We start from the raw sequence: 18,885 nt of genomic DNA, 5'->3' as shown, positions 1-18,885 counted from the left end.
CATAATCCAATTTCTTTTAGCTACATCTGTGTCTGTGTTCAGAGACATAAATGGCAGAACCACCAAAAAACCCTGGTGAGCTAAAGGGCAAACCAGCTACAAAATAGAGTACTACCTTGAAACTGCTGGGAGTTTTCCCTCCCCCCAGTCTTTTTTCTTCTTGATTTTTTTCTCTCGCTTCTCAATGTGCTGTGATCCCAGGACTGGCATGGTGAAACTTGTTTCTGAATCAAGTTAGATACAAACTGCCTTCTCCATTTTAACAAGACATTCACAAATGGGAACTTTTTAAGTAATAGGGTTTTCTTCACCATACTCAAGGAATAATCTCTTCTCCTCGGAAAGAACTTTCAGGATTTTGACATCCACTCGGGGTTTAACAAGAAAACAATACTATACTGACTATGGATGACTGCGTCCAAAAACCACCGATTCAGTGAAATCTCAATACTACTTTAAAAGTGGCAGTTAATTATCTGGATTTAATGTGGTGTTTCCACTGTCTAGGTAGTTATCAAGAGTTCAGTTTCTCAGGCCAGGGCAAGGATTGGTATTTTCTTTGTGAATGACAGATATGAACATGTGAAGTATAAATGTATGTGAAGTTTTTCCCTGTTTGTCTTACAGTGCAGTGCAAATGATTAATCAAAAGAAAAAACCCTCACTTTTTTACTTACCACAAGTAACCTCATGGCTAGGAATACATAAAATGTGTGGATTATGGTGATGATATACAACTGTCCCTTGAGCATTCTAAAAAACCTGTTTGAATATGTAATAGCACACATCTCTTAAGCATTACACAGGTATTTTTCTGCTTCCCTCTGAAACACTACAGTAGAAAACCTAAAGTATTAAGAGCCTTGAAGCCACCACAATTTCTCAATCCAAACTAAAAACAACTACAAGCCGCTACTCCATCAAAATTTTCAACATAGAATTCAGTAATTTGTTTTAGCGGAGACAGAAAAATCCACTGACATTAACTACCCCACAGATCTTACTCCTTACAGTTATTATTGCTCCCCAAACTACATGGACAGGGAAGTTTACCACACAGAGTTACACATACTTGCTGCAAAAACATGTACGTCCAAAGACAGAAAGAATATGCATTAATATACAAGAATGTTTTCACTATGTGTCATAACAGTAAAACAGAAATGATTTACCAAGATCTTTTTCCTCTTCCATTGCACCCAAACCAAGTGAAAACACCTGAAGTTAAACATTTTAGACTGTTGCACACAAAATAAGTTACCTTGTAATTCCAATGTAGGACACCTCTTGCTTTGTATAATTATTAACCAATGAAATTCCAACATCTTGCAAAGACAGAACAATTTCTTGTTCTGCTAGTTCTGCTTTTACACTTTCATAAGTCAATTTAAATACATTCTCGTCTTCAGTGATCAGGACAATACGCTGCAAACCTTCAAAAAATGACACCAAATAGACCATTTTTCTACAATCCAGGCTGAGTATTTCCATTTTGTCCTATGAAGAGAGGGAAAGTTTAAACAACTCCTTCCATCATCATATTTCACAAGCAAACGCAAAAGTCTTAGCAAGACAAACAGCAATAGAAGATATTTTTTAAAGGTACAGGAAAATGAGATTTTACATTATGAAGTTTTACAACAGTCTCTCTCTACACAGATGCTTCTGAACTGAAAACAATGCTTACTGGCATAAGCTTCATCAAACACAGTGTTGTTACTGTTCCGTGATTGAACCTCATATATGAGATTGCTGATCATACTCATTACACATGGAACGTCATACACACACTGATGAACAGGATAATAAGTTAGACAGCATTAAAAGGACATTCAGATAATAAACATACCTCTTTTGGGGTAATTTCCGCAGTTCTATTTCCACATTTCCATTTCAATTTTCTAGATCCTGCTGGGTCAGCCCAAGTATACAGTACTGCCTTATTTGGCTGAAGACAGTCTTCCATTTCACTGAGGGAGCTATAACAATATGTTACTAAATTAAATTGTTATTATTTTGTGTCAATGACTTCTGCATTCTAGTATTTCAACAAGAACACTTTAATAACTATTTTTTCAAATAATGAAAACGCAAACTTAAAACAACATTGTGCATAAAAAACCATGCATAAAACCATTCTCAGCACAACAATAAAAACAGTATTTATACTTCAAAATACATAGGAAAAAAGTATATGCAGTAATTTTTAAATACTTATTTTCTTCCCCACTTCTGATTAAGAAGGAAATGTTAAGTAGAGAAAAAAAAAAACCAGACAGTGGAGCTTACAAGCTGATACAAAAAGTCAGGATTTGTGCTGACTAACATTAATATTCCAAGATAAGAAAAGCATGTTCAAAATCTGATTATTAGGAAAGGTTTCCCCTAAATGATTTGCTGAAGGGCAAAAAAAAAGAAAAAAAAAAGTGCAGCGTTTAGCATGTGCGTACAGCACATATTTTCAGAAAAACGGATTTTTAAACTCCACTTCCCCTCACATACAAACTGGTATACTTGCCTTCTACTCTGAAAGATGCCTACCCCAGGAGGAAAAGCAGAAAGGGAGGTGCTGATCTCTTCTCACTGGGACTCAGTGATAGTACAAGTGGGAAACGTTCAAAGCTGTGCTGGGATATGTTTAAACAGGACATGAGGAAGCACTTCTTTACCAAGGGGGTTGACAAACACTACAACAGCAGTGAGGTGGTCAGTGCCCCGAGCCTGTCAGTGTTTAAGACTCATTTGGACAATACCCTTAAGGTGCTTCAGCTTTTGATAAGCCCTGAATTGGTCAGGCAGCTGGACTAGATGATCACTGTAGGTCCCTTACAACTGAAACGTTCTATTTTGTTCTCCATAGTTCATTACAAAAGTTACATATATACTTATTAAATTTATACTAGGGTTTCCCAAAAGCCAGCTGAAAAGATAAAAATTAATAATATTTACAGATAAAAAACAAGGCAACAATTGACTGTATTCTTCAGACAGGAACATAGCGCTGCAGCTTAATTTGACTAGCAGCTCTTCCACTTTTCAATTAAAAGTCTGTAAACAACACTGCTATGACTGACTGAAAGTAAAAAATGGTATAAAATGGTAGAGACTGTTAGGCTTTTAAAAAGAAATAGGTCAAGAATGCTGTAGATACTGCTTACATGTCTCAGCACTGCACAGTATCTGCATACAGTAGCAAAGTGTTACAAAGACAATCCAGCTTGAGAACAGAACCATTACAGCTGCATGCAGAACCAAATTTTCACCAACTGCATATAATTTATATTTGAACTTTTTAACCAATTCTTTCAGATACTTCTCAACTAACTAAGATAGCATATTAAAAATCTCAAGTCTAATTACATTTACAACTCATTTGTTACCTATTCTGCACAGCTAGCACCTGCAGAGCTCCAAAAAAGCCAAGCGCATCGTTTGCCCCCACCAGGAATGCAAAGGAATATAGAGGGCAAGGCCACAAAGTTCATATGAAAAGAGACGCCAAAGCTTCTTTAACTCACAAGACAGCTTCTTTACTTGTAAAAACAGGCACAAAGCACTATATTACAATCCTCTGTTAAGAATTCATTATCTTCAATTTATAAAACAACAGATTTTTGCATGCTCTGACGAATTTAAGACATCCATTTCTTAAAAAACAGGCTTCTTAAGAAACAGGCGTACTTACAACACACAAAATAGTTTGCATGTCTCCATGCAGACATCTACACTAGAACTCTTCTTACCTTTGTCCATATTCAATAACTTCCTCTTTAGTATGGTTGATCAACAGAAATGGAGCTGCGCCATCATGATAATTAGAAAAAGTAATCACTGTAGAATGTTCGGTCAAGTTAACATCAACTGTAATTCCTCCAAGCTGTCAGGTGTAAAAATTATGAAGTGGTATGAATTTCTAGTAAAGCAAATTTAATTTAAATATTTTGGAAGACTTTTACTCTCATAAGCTAAAACCATCAAATAGTCAACCAACCAACCCATTTTAACATGTCTTTAAAATATTTCCCTGATTTAACTACTAAATAACAGGTACTGGAATTAGTAATCAAAAATCTGAAAGAGTTCTGTATTGTCAAAATTTAGGCTGGTAGTAGAGGAATCATCTTCGCATGCATTAATGCCCTCCAAAACATCTTACTATTAAAAGCACTCAAAAACTACTCCTAGATGAGACCGCACACAACACAAGTAAGTTTAGTGAAGCTGAGGTTATTTTTCAATGTAACTTAGCGTTACTTGAGAACTAATGTAAATATTTCCCAGCCTCAGCTAGAAAACACTAGCAAAACAGTGTTTCATCTTCTGTAGATCAGTTTCACAGAGAAGCAGTTAAAACAAAACACCTACTTCTATCAGAACACCTACAGTGTACACACTGGAAAGAGAGCGCATGAAAATGAGAATAATACACTTGCATATATATAAACCTTTCCCCAGCTGAAGTTTTGCAATACTTGATTGTATGAGAAGACAGGAAGATTTAAAAATGGAAATTAAACTCATTTATGTTGTTTTACCTAATTTCCCAAGGCAGCCATTTACCTTGTTGTCCAAATGTAGGAGCAGACAGTTTTCTTGCTTATCAAAATTTATCTTCTTTGGGGGAAGATCAGAATTTTCAACTCTAACAAGCAGCTTGTTGGCATCGTTTTCAGGCCAAAAGGGAATACACTAGGAAAAAAAATTATATAATCAGATATTTTGAAGTGAGAAAATGAACTAGATAGTAGGTGAGCTTTGGGCTAAAGTGCATACTATTTACCAAAATTCTACCCAAATGTGTAGTAAGTTGGATTAGAAACTCTACTAAAAGACCTAGAAGTAATTACTTACCTGAACACAGTAAATGGAAAGGAAATCAGACATAATTCAGACTACAGCGAAGAAACCAAGAAGTGAAGGAGCTAAATGTGAAAACTGTAAGACTTCATATTCACATGAAGTAGATGTGAAATGGATAATGTATACAAAATCTAGAATATAAAGCTAAGCATGCCTGCAACAGCAAAATGGCCAAGCTTGTTACAAAAAAAAAAAAAAATTGACAAAACTAGTCTTCCATTAACCTACTTCTTGCCAAATTAAGTAGGAATTACAAATTAATCTTAAAATGACACCAATGACAAAAAAGGATATTACCATAAATACACCCCATAGTAATTTTGAGTACACAGGACATCAGCATGCTAGCTGCTCTTTTGAAATACTTATATACACACATATACATAAAAAATATAAATACACATATGTATGTGGGTATAAAACTTATAAAAAAAATTTTGAAGCTTTAGGCAGCTAAATTAGAAAGGATGTTTTGCTATTCACATCCACCACTGAAATCATAGCCATTCTGGGTTTAAAAATTCCACAGACAATCCCTCTTCAATAGTTTGCACACAAATAAGTAAGACAAGATAGTGAACACAAAAGTTTTCGTTGTAACTAATGAAGAGTTTAACTAATTAGAAGAGTCCTGGCACAGGAACAAGCTATAACAACAGCTTTCAACCAGCAAGAGCCAAAGTCTGTCTAGATACACCAGTCTTCCTGCATTTCAAACTGTTCACCTGCAACACTCAGAACTTCAGGAGCATCCTTCTCTAACACAGGTTAAGAAACAAAATGTTTATACTTAATTGTATCTGAATCCTAGAATTAAATCTTCAATGGTGAAAGACTAGTTCACCAACTTACCATGCCACTAAGTTCCCTTTCCCATTGTTTCTCACACCACAGGAAGCAGGAAGACAAAGGAAAAAAATATAGTTAAACAGCAAGATTGAAGGTGTTACCTACACCAACATGTATCCAACAGCCAAAGGAAATCTAAATTGTGTTGCAAACTAGCACAAAACATTGCAAGTCTCAACAAGAAAATTGAGAGTTCAAAGAGAATTCAAGGAGAACCAGTCAACAGTAAACAGAATTCTAAAGTCAAAACCAAAACAAGTAAAAATGACTGGTTAAACAAGAAGTTACACAATCAATACCGATAACCGAAAAAAAAATATTTTGTAATGGTCTTTAGCCACAGAATGTGTCACAAAATGATGGCGTTTTCAAATATGTTAAGTGCTTCAGCAGACATTATATTTATACAACAGCCTCCATTACATTACAGAATATTTTATTTATATTTAGCAGTGGTCTCATGTACCGTCTTCAGTGATGTTTTCTTTCTTTCTAGCTATAAGGATGTACATTGGTCAACTGTCCTGCGTTACACCTATCTGAAGGACTGTCCTTGGCAAGCCATTTCATACTAATCACTATCCAACAACCAGTAGAACCTTTGAAGAACATTGCATTTCTCTAAAAATATTTAAAGATTCTGATATATTGGCTGCTTCCCAGACAGGGAACATGTCCCAGAGAAGATGGGCTCTGCACAAGGATTGCTTTTTTCCCTGAGAACACAGGCTATCTGTCACTAAAAGAAGAGTGGATAAAAAAGAAAAGCAGCAGAAAGGACTCTGCTTTAATGACAAAAATAGAATGGGGGAGAGGGGAGCAAGCTGAGCTACAAAATAACATTTCAACAACCTTGTCAGTTTTTTGAAGATGAACCTGAAGTAAAAGAATAAAGTGAGAAGTGCTGGATAACAGAGTTCTGTATCTCAAGTACAGTATCAGATGGGAACTTTTTCCTGGAAATCTATCCTGGATGCCCAAATATAGACTAATAGTGTTTGGAAACCACCTAGATTAAGAAGAAATAAGAAACATAGTGGATTGAGCAACTAGGTTACATATGAACAACCTTGGCAAACAAACGTCACAACACAGACTTTTATAGAGACTGTTTGTCAAAAGGGAAAATACTGACACACTGTGGAAAGGCAAGCAATTTTGGCAGTGAAGTTTGGAATAATTTAGGAGGGGATATGGATTCCGCTGTTGACCTCTACTATTCCATTTCATAAACTGCCATATCTAATCTTTCAAAGGATATTAGGAGTGATCCTAAAATCTACGAAGTCCTCCTTTGATACTTGATAACTGAAAGAAGACTAAGATCAAAATACAATTATGAAACACCTAAGAAACAATGACACTTGTGGGATATGCTAGAAAATTCTGTAAGCATATCAATAAAACAGCCAGCATAGGAAACGCACAGATAATATATGTTGCAATGTATCTGAACTGTCATAACTATTACCTTTGAATTTCAAGAAATTTAAGAAAAATTCAAAAGTGTTTGTAAAATAACTCAATTTATTCTAATAAAAACTCTCTATCAAATATAAACCACAGAACACCAAGAATAAAATCAAACTGTATTTTCTCAGAGTAAAACGTTAGAGATTAAGTGGATCATCCTATTATACATGAACCTTTGTCATTTCAGAGCTTTATCAATGAACTAGACGAGGAATCATGCATGTAAAGAAAAAAAACCTACATACAGTCAAACAAAAGTTAGGTTCAGAGGAACATAAGAATATTAGGAAATGTAACAGATGTGTAGGCTTATGGAAAACAGCCTATTCTTGAGTAAAAGCAAACTTCTCTGAAAATAATGACTAACATTATGGGAAGCTGAACTGACTTACACAGTTAAAGATCTAATCATCATTGTGTACACTTAAAAGTTACAGTGGAACAATGACAACATAAAGCAAGCAAAGTAGTATTAATTTCATAAATTTAAAAAGATACTTAAATGGTATTTCTCTTCCATAATCATTAAAAATAAAAAGCACACTTAAGAAGCATATGGTTGAAGGTGCCAAATATATAACAAGAGCTGGTTACTAATCTGATTTTAAAATACTCTTTAACTTTGGTATTTTAGTTTGCAAGCATTTTTGGTAACCATCTGAATACCTACAATGCTAAAGAGAAGTGAGAAGGCCTCCAACCACACTATTTGTTGAACTCCGTCTCTGTTTTGGATATGTTCTTTCCAAGACTCAAAGGAAAGGAGGGATATTTCACTCTTCCCAGAAGGCAGTATGGATCACTTTCAGCTTTCATAGACCTTCAACACTACCCCAGACATGTGTTGCTTTTCCTGTGTGTCCTGAAGGAAGTCATGATGGCCTCAAAACTCAACACACATACAAAACATAATTGTGGGATACACACAGCCAAGTGGGATGCAAACAGCCAAGCTGCACATCCAGTCTGCAACAGACCTCTGCAGCATAGAAAAGCCCAAATGCCTCTTCCACACCAATCGGCCTGGGGGCCAGTGATCCCTCTCTAGAAATTATACATTAAGGACTGAAAAACAGCAGTGAGACTAGTCCCAGAAGAACAGTTTGGAACTATCTGAACTAATCCACATGAGGGATTTTCTTTCTGTATGAAAGCGGCATGACCCATACCAGGTCAGCCAAACCACTCTATCAGATACCACTGCAAAAACAGAACACAAGTTTCAGTGCCGCTGCAGAGAGAGATAATATAGTAATAGAACAGGTCTTTCTTATTCTATTTATAATGCAGATAGCAGAAAACATTCCAAGTATAATAAAGCAGCTTTACAGTATGTCCTAAAGCAACAGTGAGAAAAGGTAACAGGACACAAATACTTTAGTGAAGAAGCACAGTATGTTCAGACCCTGTCAGTGAACACTTAAGCATGGCTCGTATCTTTCATCAGTGAGTGTTCAAACCAGTGGTTTCTTTCCCTGAGAGAAACAATTCAAAATAGCTTCCTTTAAGTTTACCTGTTGTAAAACAAGGGGAATCCACTTTTCCTTGCCTTCTTCAGCTACTTCCAAAGTGTATTTGCTTCTATTTGAGATCATAAAAAATGGAGTGAAAGTTACAATTCTAGTAATATTAAAACTGCTGTTGTTTATGGTGACACCAACCTGTGAATAAATAGATATTGTTAGAAATACACTGTTCCTTTCTTGAACTCATTCATATCTTCTGAAAGTAAGATTTAGAAAGATAAATTTAACTCACTTGATACTCCTTTTTATGACTCTTGCATTTCACAGAACCATGACTTCCAACAGTGTCCAGGGAAAACTGATCAGAGAGTTCACTGTCAGTTACCATAAGTTGCACCTATGAAGAAATACCTTGAATTAATTCTTGGTTTACAGACACTGACAACATTTAAAATTATATATAAAGTACGCATATATATAATCATAAATGTAAGTGCATTCTTGAAATACTGGTGTTTCTATTACAAAGTCAAGACAATTGTCAGTATCATCTCACAAAGATACTTTGTACCACCCTTAGTTATAAGCTACGATCATTGTAAGTCTAAGATACTCCAGAGGAAGACACCAGGTAAGAAAGCTTTCCATAACACATCACAATTAAAATCTCAAAGGCAGATCAACACAGTTGGGTGACCTCTCCTATATCATTCTTCCATGAGTAATAAACATTAGTAATAAACTAAACATAAAAACACTCACATTGTAGACTCAAATGGTAAACTACCTCTTAACCTTAGCCTACTACCAACTCAGACCCAATCTACAAATCACCACTGCAAGTATTCTTTTTTCAAGTAGGAGCATTCTTTTTTCAAGTAGGAGCATTCTTTTTTCAAGTAGCAAAGCTTTACATTTCTTACACAGCTTCTATGTCCTATTTGGAATAAGGGCCTCTTTTGATACAGTCTAAATGGAATAAAGGCAATTCTTTCCTTCAGGAAACACTGCTCAGTGAATTTCCTTTCTTTCAAAGATGAGAATCCTTCTAAACAATACCTCTGATAATGTGAATGTCCCATCTCAAATATATCTGACAACGCACTTCCTTACACTCTTGCCTTTAGACAGAGATAGGTTTCATGCCCTTTACAGAGCATAGCATAGTATAGATAACTTTCAAAGTGTAAAAACATTGTCATACAACAACATAGGGGAGTACAGAGTTGCCAGGTTTTACAAGATACAATACCTTGTTATTTTGGAGGAAGTTTTTGGGCTGGAAACTAAAAAGGAGAGGCTTTTTGTAATCCGGAGGATGCTTGCGGTGAATACCATCAGCTTTATATTGCAACATTCGACCAGTTTTATTTACCAACCAGTACGGACTGTGAATTGCTATAACCATCTGCCCAGTTCTGTAGGTCACATGGACAGCGATATCCAGTTCAGTCTTATCCAACTCCGTGATGCAGCAAAACGTTGTGAAGCTGATGTCAGGTAGATTGCTTTTTATATGGTACTCACTTTTCCAATTTTGATCAAGATAGTTAAGTAACTGTAAATCTAGTTTTGTTTGATCCAAGACTGCATTATGAATCTGGGCTGAACATCCTTCTTGTAGAGTGTCATATTTTTTCCCATTTCCCTTTTCAAGAAAAACCAAACAGTGTACATTTATGAGTCACACTCAACATTCCTAACAATTTATTTTCTAATTAGCTTTGAAAATTAAGTTATTTAGATAAAATTTTAAAATGCTTATTATACTATTTAACTAAGTAACATTTTTAAATGTCTACCTTAATACAACATTTTACAGAAAAAAGAACCATGCATGGTTATCAATATTTAACACCAAAAAAAGATCTGTCACCAAATTCACACACATAATCATGCTTAAATGATAGATTCCTTGCACTAAATTTGAATTTGTAAGAGACAAACAGAAGACAGCCTGCTATCTCCATACATTTTGTAGAGGCCATGGTCTTCAGCTCTAGTAATTGTGCATTTGTGACAAAATGTTATGATTAAATTCTGTTTGTGTCCCAAGTATTAAATGCTAAGACTATCTGAAAAAAAAATAACGTTTCACTCTCTCCCATCTATATTTCTATTAGTCTAACTCTACATCAATAAGTAGTGGGACACAACCACGGCAGATCCACAGAATGAAACATTTTGTGCTGAGGAACCAATGTCCACACTGTACACATTTTAGGTGTTTTACTTGAGACCAGCTCTCATCTGGCCCTGGAATGAATGCCTATAAAAAGTCAAAGTGCACGGAATAATTTAATTTCATCCAAAAAGAATATGAAGTCTGGCACTACAATGCCTGTCATGCCAAAACCTAGCAAAAAGGAGGCTTTGAGAATTTGTTAAAAGCATGCTACTGCTAGAAGTCAGTAACACTGACAGCCCATAAAATGTTACTGTAGACTGATATACTTCTCATTTGAAGCAGTCAATAGCTGACATGAAAAACTAAACTGTTTAATTACACTCAAGCTGCACTTGAGCAGCAGAAAGTGCCTCTCTCACAGAGCCCAAAACATATATGCAAAGTAAAGCTTAACACCGTACATCTAAAGTATGGCTTATTACTAATGATTAATACCATTTCTTTTCACATCTGGTGCTGGTCCATTTCTGTAGATACAGACTTGCCCTTACAAGAGCTGCAAACCTGCTTCACAAATAATCTTAACAGAAGCCCTTTCTTTTAATACCGATTTATAAGCATATTTCAACCAGGTGGTCAGCTTTCATACCATAGGTGGGAAACATCACAAAAAATTTAAACATTAAAGATTTACCTCTACGGAGTAAGTTATCTGGTAAGGAAGAAGATTGCGGAGAAGAACAGAAGGCCACAAATGAACAACACATGGAAAACTCCATTGATCTTCTGCACATAATGAAGATGTCAATGTGTCTTTTACAGGAACAATATTGATGATAAGTGAGTGGTTAGTTGACCTCACTGACTGGCATTTCCTTTGTAATAAACTGTCCACATTTTTCATAATTTCATCAAATGTAATTCCCTCACACATATCATATTCCCCATCCACTCCATTTTCACTGGGTAGTGGTTGCAAACTCAGTATGGATCTGTAAATGAAAATGTTTTTTAAACACTCAGTGAGACTGAATTTTTCAATTATGAAAGAGTACTGTGCAATTCTAACAACCTAGTATTACTTGGATCTTGGAATATTTTTGAGTTTATTCATTGCCTTCCTTTATCTCACTTAAAAGAGGAAGCATGGTCTGGATCCCAGAAGTTCACAGAATTGTAAACCACCTGGGTCTTTTTGTTCCATACCTCTACATACGTCCCTTGCAAACAAGGGACTGTTGGAGATTCTTATGAAGAAGCTACTGAATTCCCTTACAAGTGCTGCTATATTCCTGTTCCAAGCAAAAGCTCTCGATAAACAATTCACTGCTATGACAGGTCTGCAGAAAGTGTCTATCTTTCCTATCAGATAAAGCCTCAAGTTTACGGATTATTTACAGGCATGACTTTTGGAAGGCAACTGCTTTAATCCAACCAGCTGCTCCTTGACTGAAGATTTTTGTTAGTAAACATTTCCTGACTGCCAAGTGGAACTCATCCATATATCTGTGCAATGAATCAGAATGTCACTAAACCTTATTAAATAAAATACAGATAGTTAGAAATATTAATGAACTTACCTTATCTACAGTAAAATGTAATTTATTTAATGAAAGAAATACACATCTGTCATGTTGAAAAAAGAATGGGGAAAGGTTTGGGGGAAAACCAGAAAGACAAAGTCATAAAAAACAACCACAGCCAACTTAGCAGCCTAAGAGTTGGTGACAGTTCAGCAAAATTGTACATACAAACCCACTGCAGTTTTAAGTGGGTATTAGCTTAAGGGTGCTAAAAGCATAGCTATGCTGGAAGCCAAGTCTTTCTAAGACTGAAAAGTCTTTTTCTACACCTGTGATAGAGTTTAAGTGTATTTGATTTCTGTGATTCTGAATTAAAAACTTGAAACTAACAAAGACTTTTTTTATAAAAAGCTGCAACACATCACTAGACACCACTATACAAAGGAGAAAAAAAAAAGTCTGTTCTGTGCAGATAACAATCCCTGCATTTCAAAAGCAACTGGGCTTGGATTCTTAAATTAACAGCTAATTTAAATTGTTCAGTAAAATGGATTTCAAAAAAAGACTTCCAATTCAGGAATTAAACAGTATTGTTTAATTCAGACTAGATGCTCTGAAAAGATCCTACCCAACAATGACAGTACAGTATTAATTACAGTATAAGGTAGCAAACATTTTTTTTAGCGCAATTCTATGGATACACTAATCAACAATGTATAAACATATTCCGCGATAAAAAAGCAAGGCAATAGAAGTACCTGTAAGATGACAATGGTATGTTGAATTCATTTCCTGGTGAAGCAGTCCCTAAACATCTTCCTTCCTCAAAAATATTTAATGGGATTGAAAAATGATTCCTTATCTATGTGAAATAAAAATACAGCAACATACATTAGAAAAAACTGGAAAGATAAAGTGTTTTGAGCATAATACAGCAACAAATGAGAACTCTTTCATTGTTCATCTTACCCATTTAGCATTCAAGGTCAGGTATTTCAAAATAACTGTCTCTAATACCAGAAAATCTCCTTAAATAATTCAGTTGTGTAGTTCAATGCTATATTTTAATCATGAAATTAATACACTAGATGTAAAATTATTTTCAAGGAGAAACACAGAGCCCTGGAAAACCAGAGACAAATAAATCTGAACTGTACAACATCTTTCCAAAGAACTTTCTCCTAAAAATGTAACAGATACAAGGGTGTGGGGGTCAAAAATCTATATGGCAAAAAACACAAAGGAAGTCAAATATTTATTTAAGGTTAAACCACCAACGCCCATTATGATTTGGGGTGCATACAGTTTCCTTGTTCTTTGCAAACATTTTTTTTATTTCATTGTTAATTTAGTGGCATTATTTGCTCTAGGAAAAAATTTAAAATCTAACTTAGGGAAGAATAAAACAGTAAATCTGGTTATTAACCAAGTCATAAACCACTTGTGCAAAACCAGCAAGTGAAAAGTAACAGGGACATTATGACTATAGAACACTGATATCTGGAACATCCCTGTAGTTGTAAACTATATCGTGTCTATTAAAAATACTATTCAATCAAAAGAGTCACAGGCTTGAAGTGCTCACTCTTCAGCTTACTTGGTATTAAATATGAAATTCATGTATCAATGGCACAGGATGAAAAAAAGAAGTAATCCAATTGAAGGATAACCTTGTGGAGCCAAGGTAAGATTAAGTGAGGTTTGATCACTTCACACAAAGCAAACAGTTCAACTAGAGTTAAATTAGAGCTAGTATTAGAAAACATTACTGATTAATTATCCTGATTTAAATTCTGGTCCATTTCCGTCCCCACTCCAGTCCCTGTCCATCACTTTGAAAAAGCTTTTTATTCTTGACAATCTCTTCTAAACTACCTTGTAATACCAAACAGCAAAGTTATGTGAATTGTTCAGGTAAGACTTTAAAAAACATACTTAAAGTTTTATTTAAAGACTACAGGATTCTTTTCATTCGTTAAAATAATTAAAGTAATGAAATTACAATGTATGGAAATAAAATAACCTGAATAGGAGAACGTATAGTTATCATCTTGCTTCCTTCAACAGTATCAATTTGGCAGACAATGTGCCTTTCAACACCTGATTCCTCGTGTCTCACACTGTAAATACATCGACCCACTTTTGTCAATGGAATCTTTTCCACACTGGAATGATTATGTGGACCTAGAATTTACAAGATGAGAAATTAAAGGCTCACAAGGAGCACAGAGATACATTTCAAAGACAGAAGTGTGCATTCAATAGAGTTTTCTGGATCATTCAATCTATTAATGAAAAATATAAAGCACATGAAAAAGTACAATCACCACTTAGTATGCCAAACTTGTGGCATTACTAAAGAGCAAAGATTCTTTTTCCACCACAGAAAAAAAAAAAGCAAATGAGTCCATCACTCAAATATTTAAGTGGGTTTTGCCACTGCAAATAAAATTAGTGCGTAAAAAGAAATGTTTACAACATGTAATGACTTAGTAACAGGGTATAGCTCATACATGCTGCAAAAACAAATCAACTAGCAAGTCACAGGGTCAAGAAAGTTTGAACTCAGTTTTGAAGAACTGTCAATTATTACAATAAGTCAACTTAAATTGCTAACACATACACCATTAAAAATAGGTAATTTTTACTTTTAGCTTCAATTGTATTTTACTTTGTTTTAAACAATCTTTTCTTAAAAACATCCTCCTTAAGAGTAACTTATTCTATGAACACACATGTATACATGCCTCAGCATTCTAAAAAAAAAACCCTAAACTATTTTGGGTGGCTTAATTCTGCATTAAAATTATTTGATGGCAGTAAAATTATGAAATAAAGATTAGTTACCTAAATAATTTATCATAGCAGAAAATGTATGCTACAAAAATTAATGAGCATGATACATGTAACTTTTAGCTGTGAAGACTAAAGCAGGATTTCAAATACTGCCACACATCTAAAATCTAAAGAAACACTCCTTTCATGTTATGTAGCCCCACAATACTTACTGACCTGTACAAGCCACAGTATTAAACATCATGCAATATTTATAAAAACAGAAGATGCATGAACTTTGGAACTTACAGATCTGAATGTAAAACCTCTTGCTGCTCAGAGTTGTCATTGCTGTGAACTGGTCGCTTTCATTTTTTGTTCTGACAAATTCCATATTTAAATTCTCACCATCTCCTAAATGAAATAATTTTGCTCCAAATTCAACATTTAAGACACTAAAGGAATCACTAGGCAAGACAGTCATGGGAACTCCTAAAGAATTTATAATTACAAATGGTGCTCGGTCCTTTTTGAAGATGTCTGAAGTTTGACTAGCTGCTTCAGCAAACGCCTAGAAAGCAAAGTATAGATACAAAACACCAATATACTGAGTAAGTCTTCATCAAGACAATCCGTGCAAACATTAATTTACATAATTATGCAGTGTCAGAGTTGTTAAACTCTCTTACCGTGCCCAAATTACTCAACATTTGTAGTCCACACTTGGACAGTGTAATGTTCAGCTGGTCTTTCGAGGAAACATTTATTACTGTTTTGTATTCTGGAACTTTGTAGTTTTCTTCTTCTGCATCTGATTCAACCAAGGCTTTTTTAGCCTTCTTCTTCATCTGAAAGTATATTTTTAAAGAATTCTTATCTGACCACTCCTCCTGCAGAACCAAATTTCACCTCAACACTTTTTTTCTCCCTTCTATGTCCTGTCATGGTTTTTCTTCTTTGTTCATGTTTTTATTCTCAAATAACAGCAGAAAAGTGAAAGAATAAAGAAGGCAAGAGGCAGAAGATACATTTCAGAAGTCAATGAAATTCCTCTAAACAGTAGCTAAATTTATGATTATTCAAAAAATACATACACATACATACTAAATACTGACACACAGAGAAAATGCTGTGTGAAAATTTTCATTTTAACACAGGTAATAACACTGTAAAAACTACTATACATAACTGATTTCCTGTTTTAAAAACAGTAACCCCAGATTTGGTCTTTATGTATTTTCAAATTAAATACTTTGTACATTTTCATTTGTTTGAAGGAAAATAAATAAAAGCCACATTAAATACACTTTCCTGGCCTTCAACATTTCTGGGAATTATATAGTTCCAAACTATGTATTTCAAATCTGGGCATGAAGATAAGAGGTTTGACTCACTATCTTCTACCTTTCTCCTGCATTAGGTCTCTATCTTTCAGGAAAATTTTCAGGAATATTTTTATAGCAACTTCTTAATTGCAATATCTCAGTCTGTAATCTTTACCCTTCTGAGGACACTACTGTAGAACATCATTTCCTAATAAGAGTTCTAGGAAAATAGTGGGTTTTCCATTCTGAGCAACCTTTCAAGCTAAAAACATTTAACAAGTTTTGGGGGGAAAAAAGTCAGAAAACAATGCAATAAAACAGTTCAGACAGAAGGAGAGATGAAAAAAACACCAACCAAAAAAGTATTTTCCTTCCTTAGATAAATGTTTAGGTACCTTGAGACCAGAATCTAAATTATGCCCTTATGAAAGAACAGAAGTGGTAAGAGCACTATTTCTACAGTGTACTTTGTGCTAGTCAGTAACAGCTATCAGGTTTTCCAACACATTTCTGCTACAGATACTACTGTGGAACAAGATGAGTGGTATTCTAGCATTTGAAACTCACGGAATACATCGTTTGCATATGACCTAATCTTTACAGAAACTGGTATAAAGCCGTTATGATGATGTAGTGCAACTGGAATCAAATCTTTCCACTTGAAAGACAGTATTATTTCACAGATCTATGAGTCTGGGTCTTCATTTATGCAAGGGCTGGTTTCATTCACTAATTGGGAAAAAAGTCTCAGAAATTAATAAGAAGACACAAAACTGTTAGTCTCAGCAATGAAAGGTGTGGAGGTTTGTTTTTTCTAAGGTATTGAAATGGAAAATATGAGCTCAGCTTTGGAAAAATATACCTTGATTTCAAGAATCCATGGTTCAAATAAATCAGTCTTGTCAACTTCTAGTGGTTCAAGCAAAGGTTCCCACACACCAAACATCTCATTAAAATAGTGTACCTATCAAAATGCAGAAGTCAGTTAGGAAATTAAATACACCTGTAAAATCAATGAAAGCTCTACAGATTTTAAGAGTCTTAAAATTGAATCACAAGTATATAATTACTTTGATAATATAAAAGATATATTACCAGATCGCACTTTCAGCTCCCACCATACGATGAAGCAAATGCATTAAAGAAATGAGGCAGCTAATTCTCGACTACAAAGACCCACTTCCAAAGAAGTGGTATAAGGTGTGTCAATTAAAATATAATTTTTGCTTAAACTATAGGCACTGGAAGCCTAAAGCACTGTTAAGTAAGGATGAATCTACCTACAACAACCACTGTATTTTATGTCACTGATTTTCTAGATATGAGCCCATTCAGATATTTTATGTACAATACTGCTACCACATAGTATTTAATAGAAATGACACATGAATGTATTCTACTGTAATCTTAAAATTAAGATTGTCAAAGAGTTTTAGCCAGTTGCTACTCCCAAATTTAATACTAATGCAACAGGTCTATGGGAACTTGTATATCATGCACACCTAACGCATAATATTTCATTTAATGATAAACTCATTCAATGAAATTATTTTCATTAAATAATTATTTAATTAAATTCAAGTTCATTTAATGAAAATACCTCATTCCTGTCCTGCTCCCCCAACATCTGTCTGCAGGAGTTTAGTCATCAAACACATGCATTATTTTTCTTTAACTGTCTATATACATAATGGGTTTTTATATATGTGTATCTATATATGTATGTATAAATATTTACACACTTATGTATATATATGCATAATACATGTATATATACATAATAACAGTTAAGATCTTAAGAAAACTTTTCTTTCTTATGTAGGATTCCTCACCTCTAGCTCAAGACGAGACCGTAGGTTGATTAGAGTACTCCAGTTTTTGACTTCTCCAAGAAAGGAGGACTTGGCTAAAAGCATTGGTACAGTTCGGTGCCCAACCCCAGCTTCAAGTGTTAAAAAAACAGATTCTATACTCATTTTCAGTGACTCTCCTGTGGGAACCAGTTCAGCAGTTGGATTCGTATCTTCATTCTCATTTGACTCTTCAAGAAACCACATTTTTAGGTTTTTTATATCCTTCTTATTCCACAAGTCCGGAGGAATTTGACTAATCTCCTCTTCTGTTGTTTCTGCAGTTTGATAAAGGGCTGATGTAATAGTAATTACTGTGTTTATGATTATTGGTGAAACCTACAAATAAGAAATTGGAATAATTGGAAATCAGAAGCTAGTAGAGGAAACTGGTACTCTCAGACACAAAATTGTAATTAATATGTTAATCTACAACCATTTTCTGTTCTCTACAGGACTCCACATTTGAAAACTCATTCCTGTCTACAAACTACAGTTCAACCTATTCAGATTTTCAGCCCCTGCTTTCTTCCAGATGGGAGTTTTCTGAACTGCCCAACATCTGAACACTTGAAAAATGTATCTCTGTACATCAGGCCATTATATAAAACACAGTTTCCAAAACCAAAAGCATTG

The 18,885-nt window shown here is 34.7% G+C and overlaps 1 protein-coding gene across 3 annotated transcripts in view; it reads right to left on the bottom strand.

The window, feature by feature from the left end:
- The window catches only part of VPS13A (vacuolar protein sorting 13 homolog A), a 112,591-nt gene that overhangs the window by 32,300 nt on the left and 61,406 nt on the right, over nucleotides 1-18,885 (bottom strand). For all 3 annotated transcript variants that reach the window (XM_055698571.1, XM_055698573.1, XM_055698572.1), the window contains exons 41-54: nucleotides 18,232-18,588; nucleotides 17,262-17,363; nucleotides 15,764-15,922; nucleotides 15,384-15,645; nucleotides 14,323-14,483; nucleotides 13,058-13,161; nucleotides 11,471-11,768; nucleotides 9,901-10,296; nucleotides 8,941-9,045; nucleotides 8,697-8,843; nucleotides 4,561-4,689; nucleotides 3,744-3,877; nucleotides 1,850-1,979; nucleotides 1,262-1,497 (exon numbers count right to left, since the gene is read on the bottom strand). In XM_055698571.1, the coding sequence (XP_055554546.1) occupies nucleotides 1,262-1,497; nucleotides 1,850-1,979; nucleotides 3,744-3,877; nucleotides 4,561-4,689; nucleotides 8,697-8,843; nucleotides 8,941-9,045; nucleotides 9,901-10,296; nucleotides 11,471-11,768; nucleotides 13,058-13,161; nucleotides 14,323-14,483; nucleotides 15,384-15,645; nucleotides 15,764-15,922; nucleotides 17,262-17,363; nucleotides 18,232-18,588 (2,720 nt within the window). The remainder of the gene's footprint in view (nucleotides 1-1,261; nucleotides 1,498-1,849; nucleotides 1,980-3,743; nucleotides 3,878-4,560; nucleotides 4,690-8,696; nucleotides 8,844-8,940; nucleotides 9,046-9,900; nucleotides 10,297-11,470; nucleotides 11,769-13,057; nucleotides 13,162-14,322; nucleotides 14,484-15,383; nucleotides 15,646-15,763; nucleotides 15,923-17,261; nucleotides 17,364-18,231; nucleotides 18,589-18,885) is intronic.

Source organism: Falco cherrug, chromosome Z (assembly GCF_023634085.1).
Source record: "Falco cherrug isolate bFalChe1 chromosome Z, bFalChe1.pri, whole genome shotgun sequence".
NCBI lineage: Eukaryota > Metazoa > Chordata > Aves > Falconiformes > Falconidae > Falco > Falco cherrug.
This window is presented reverse-complemented; position numbering and strand designations above follow the sequence as displayed.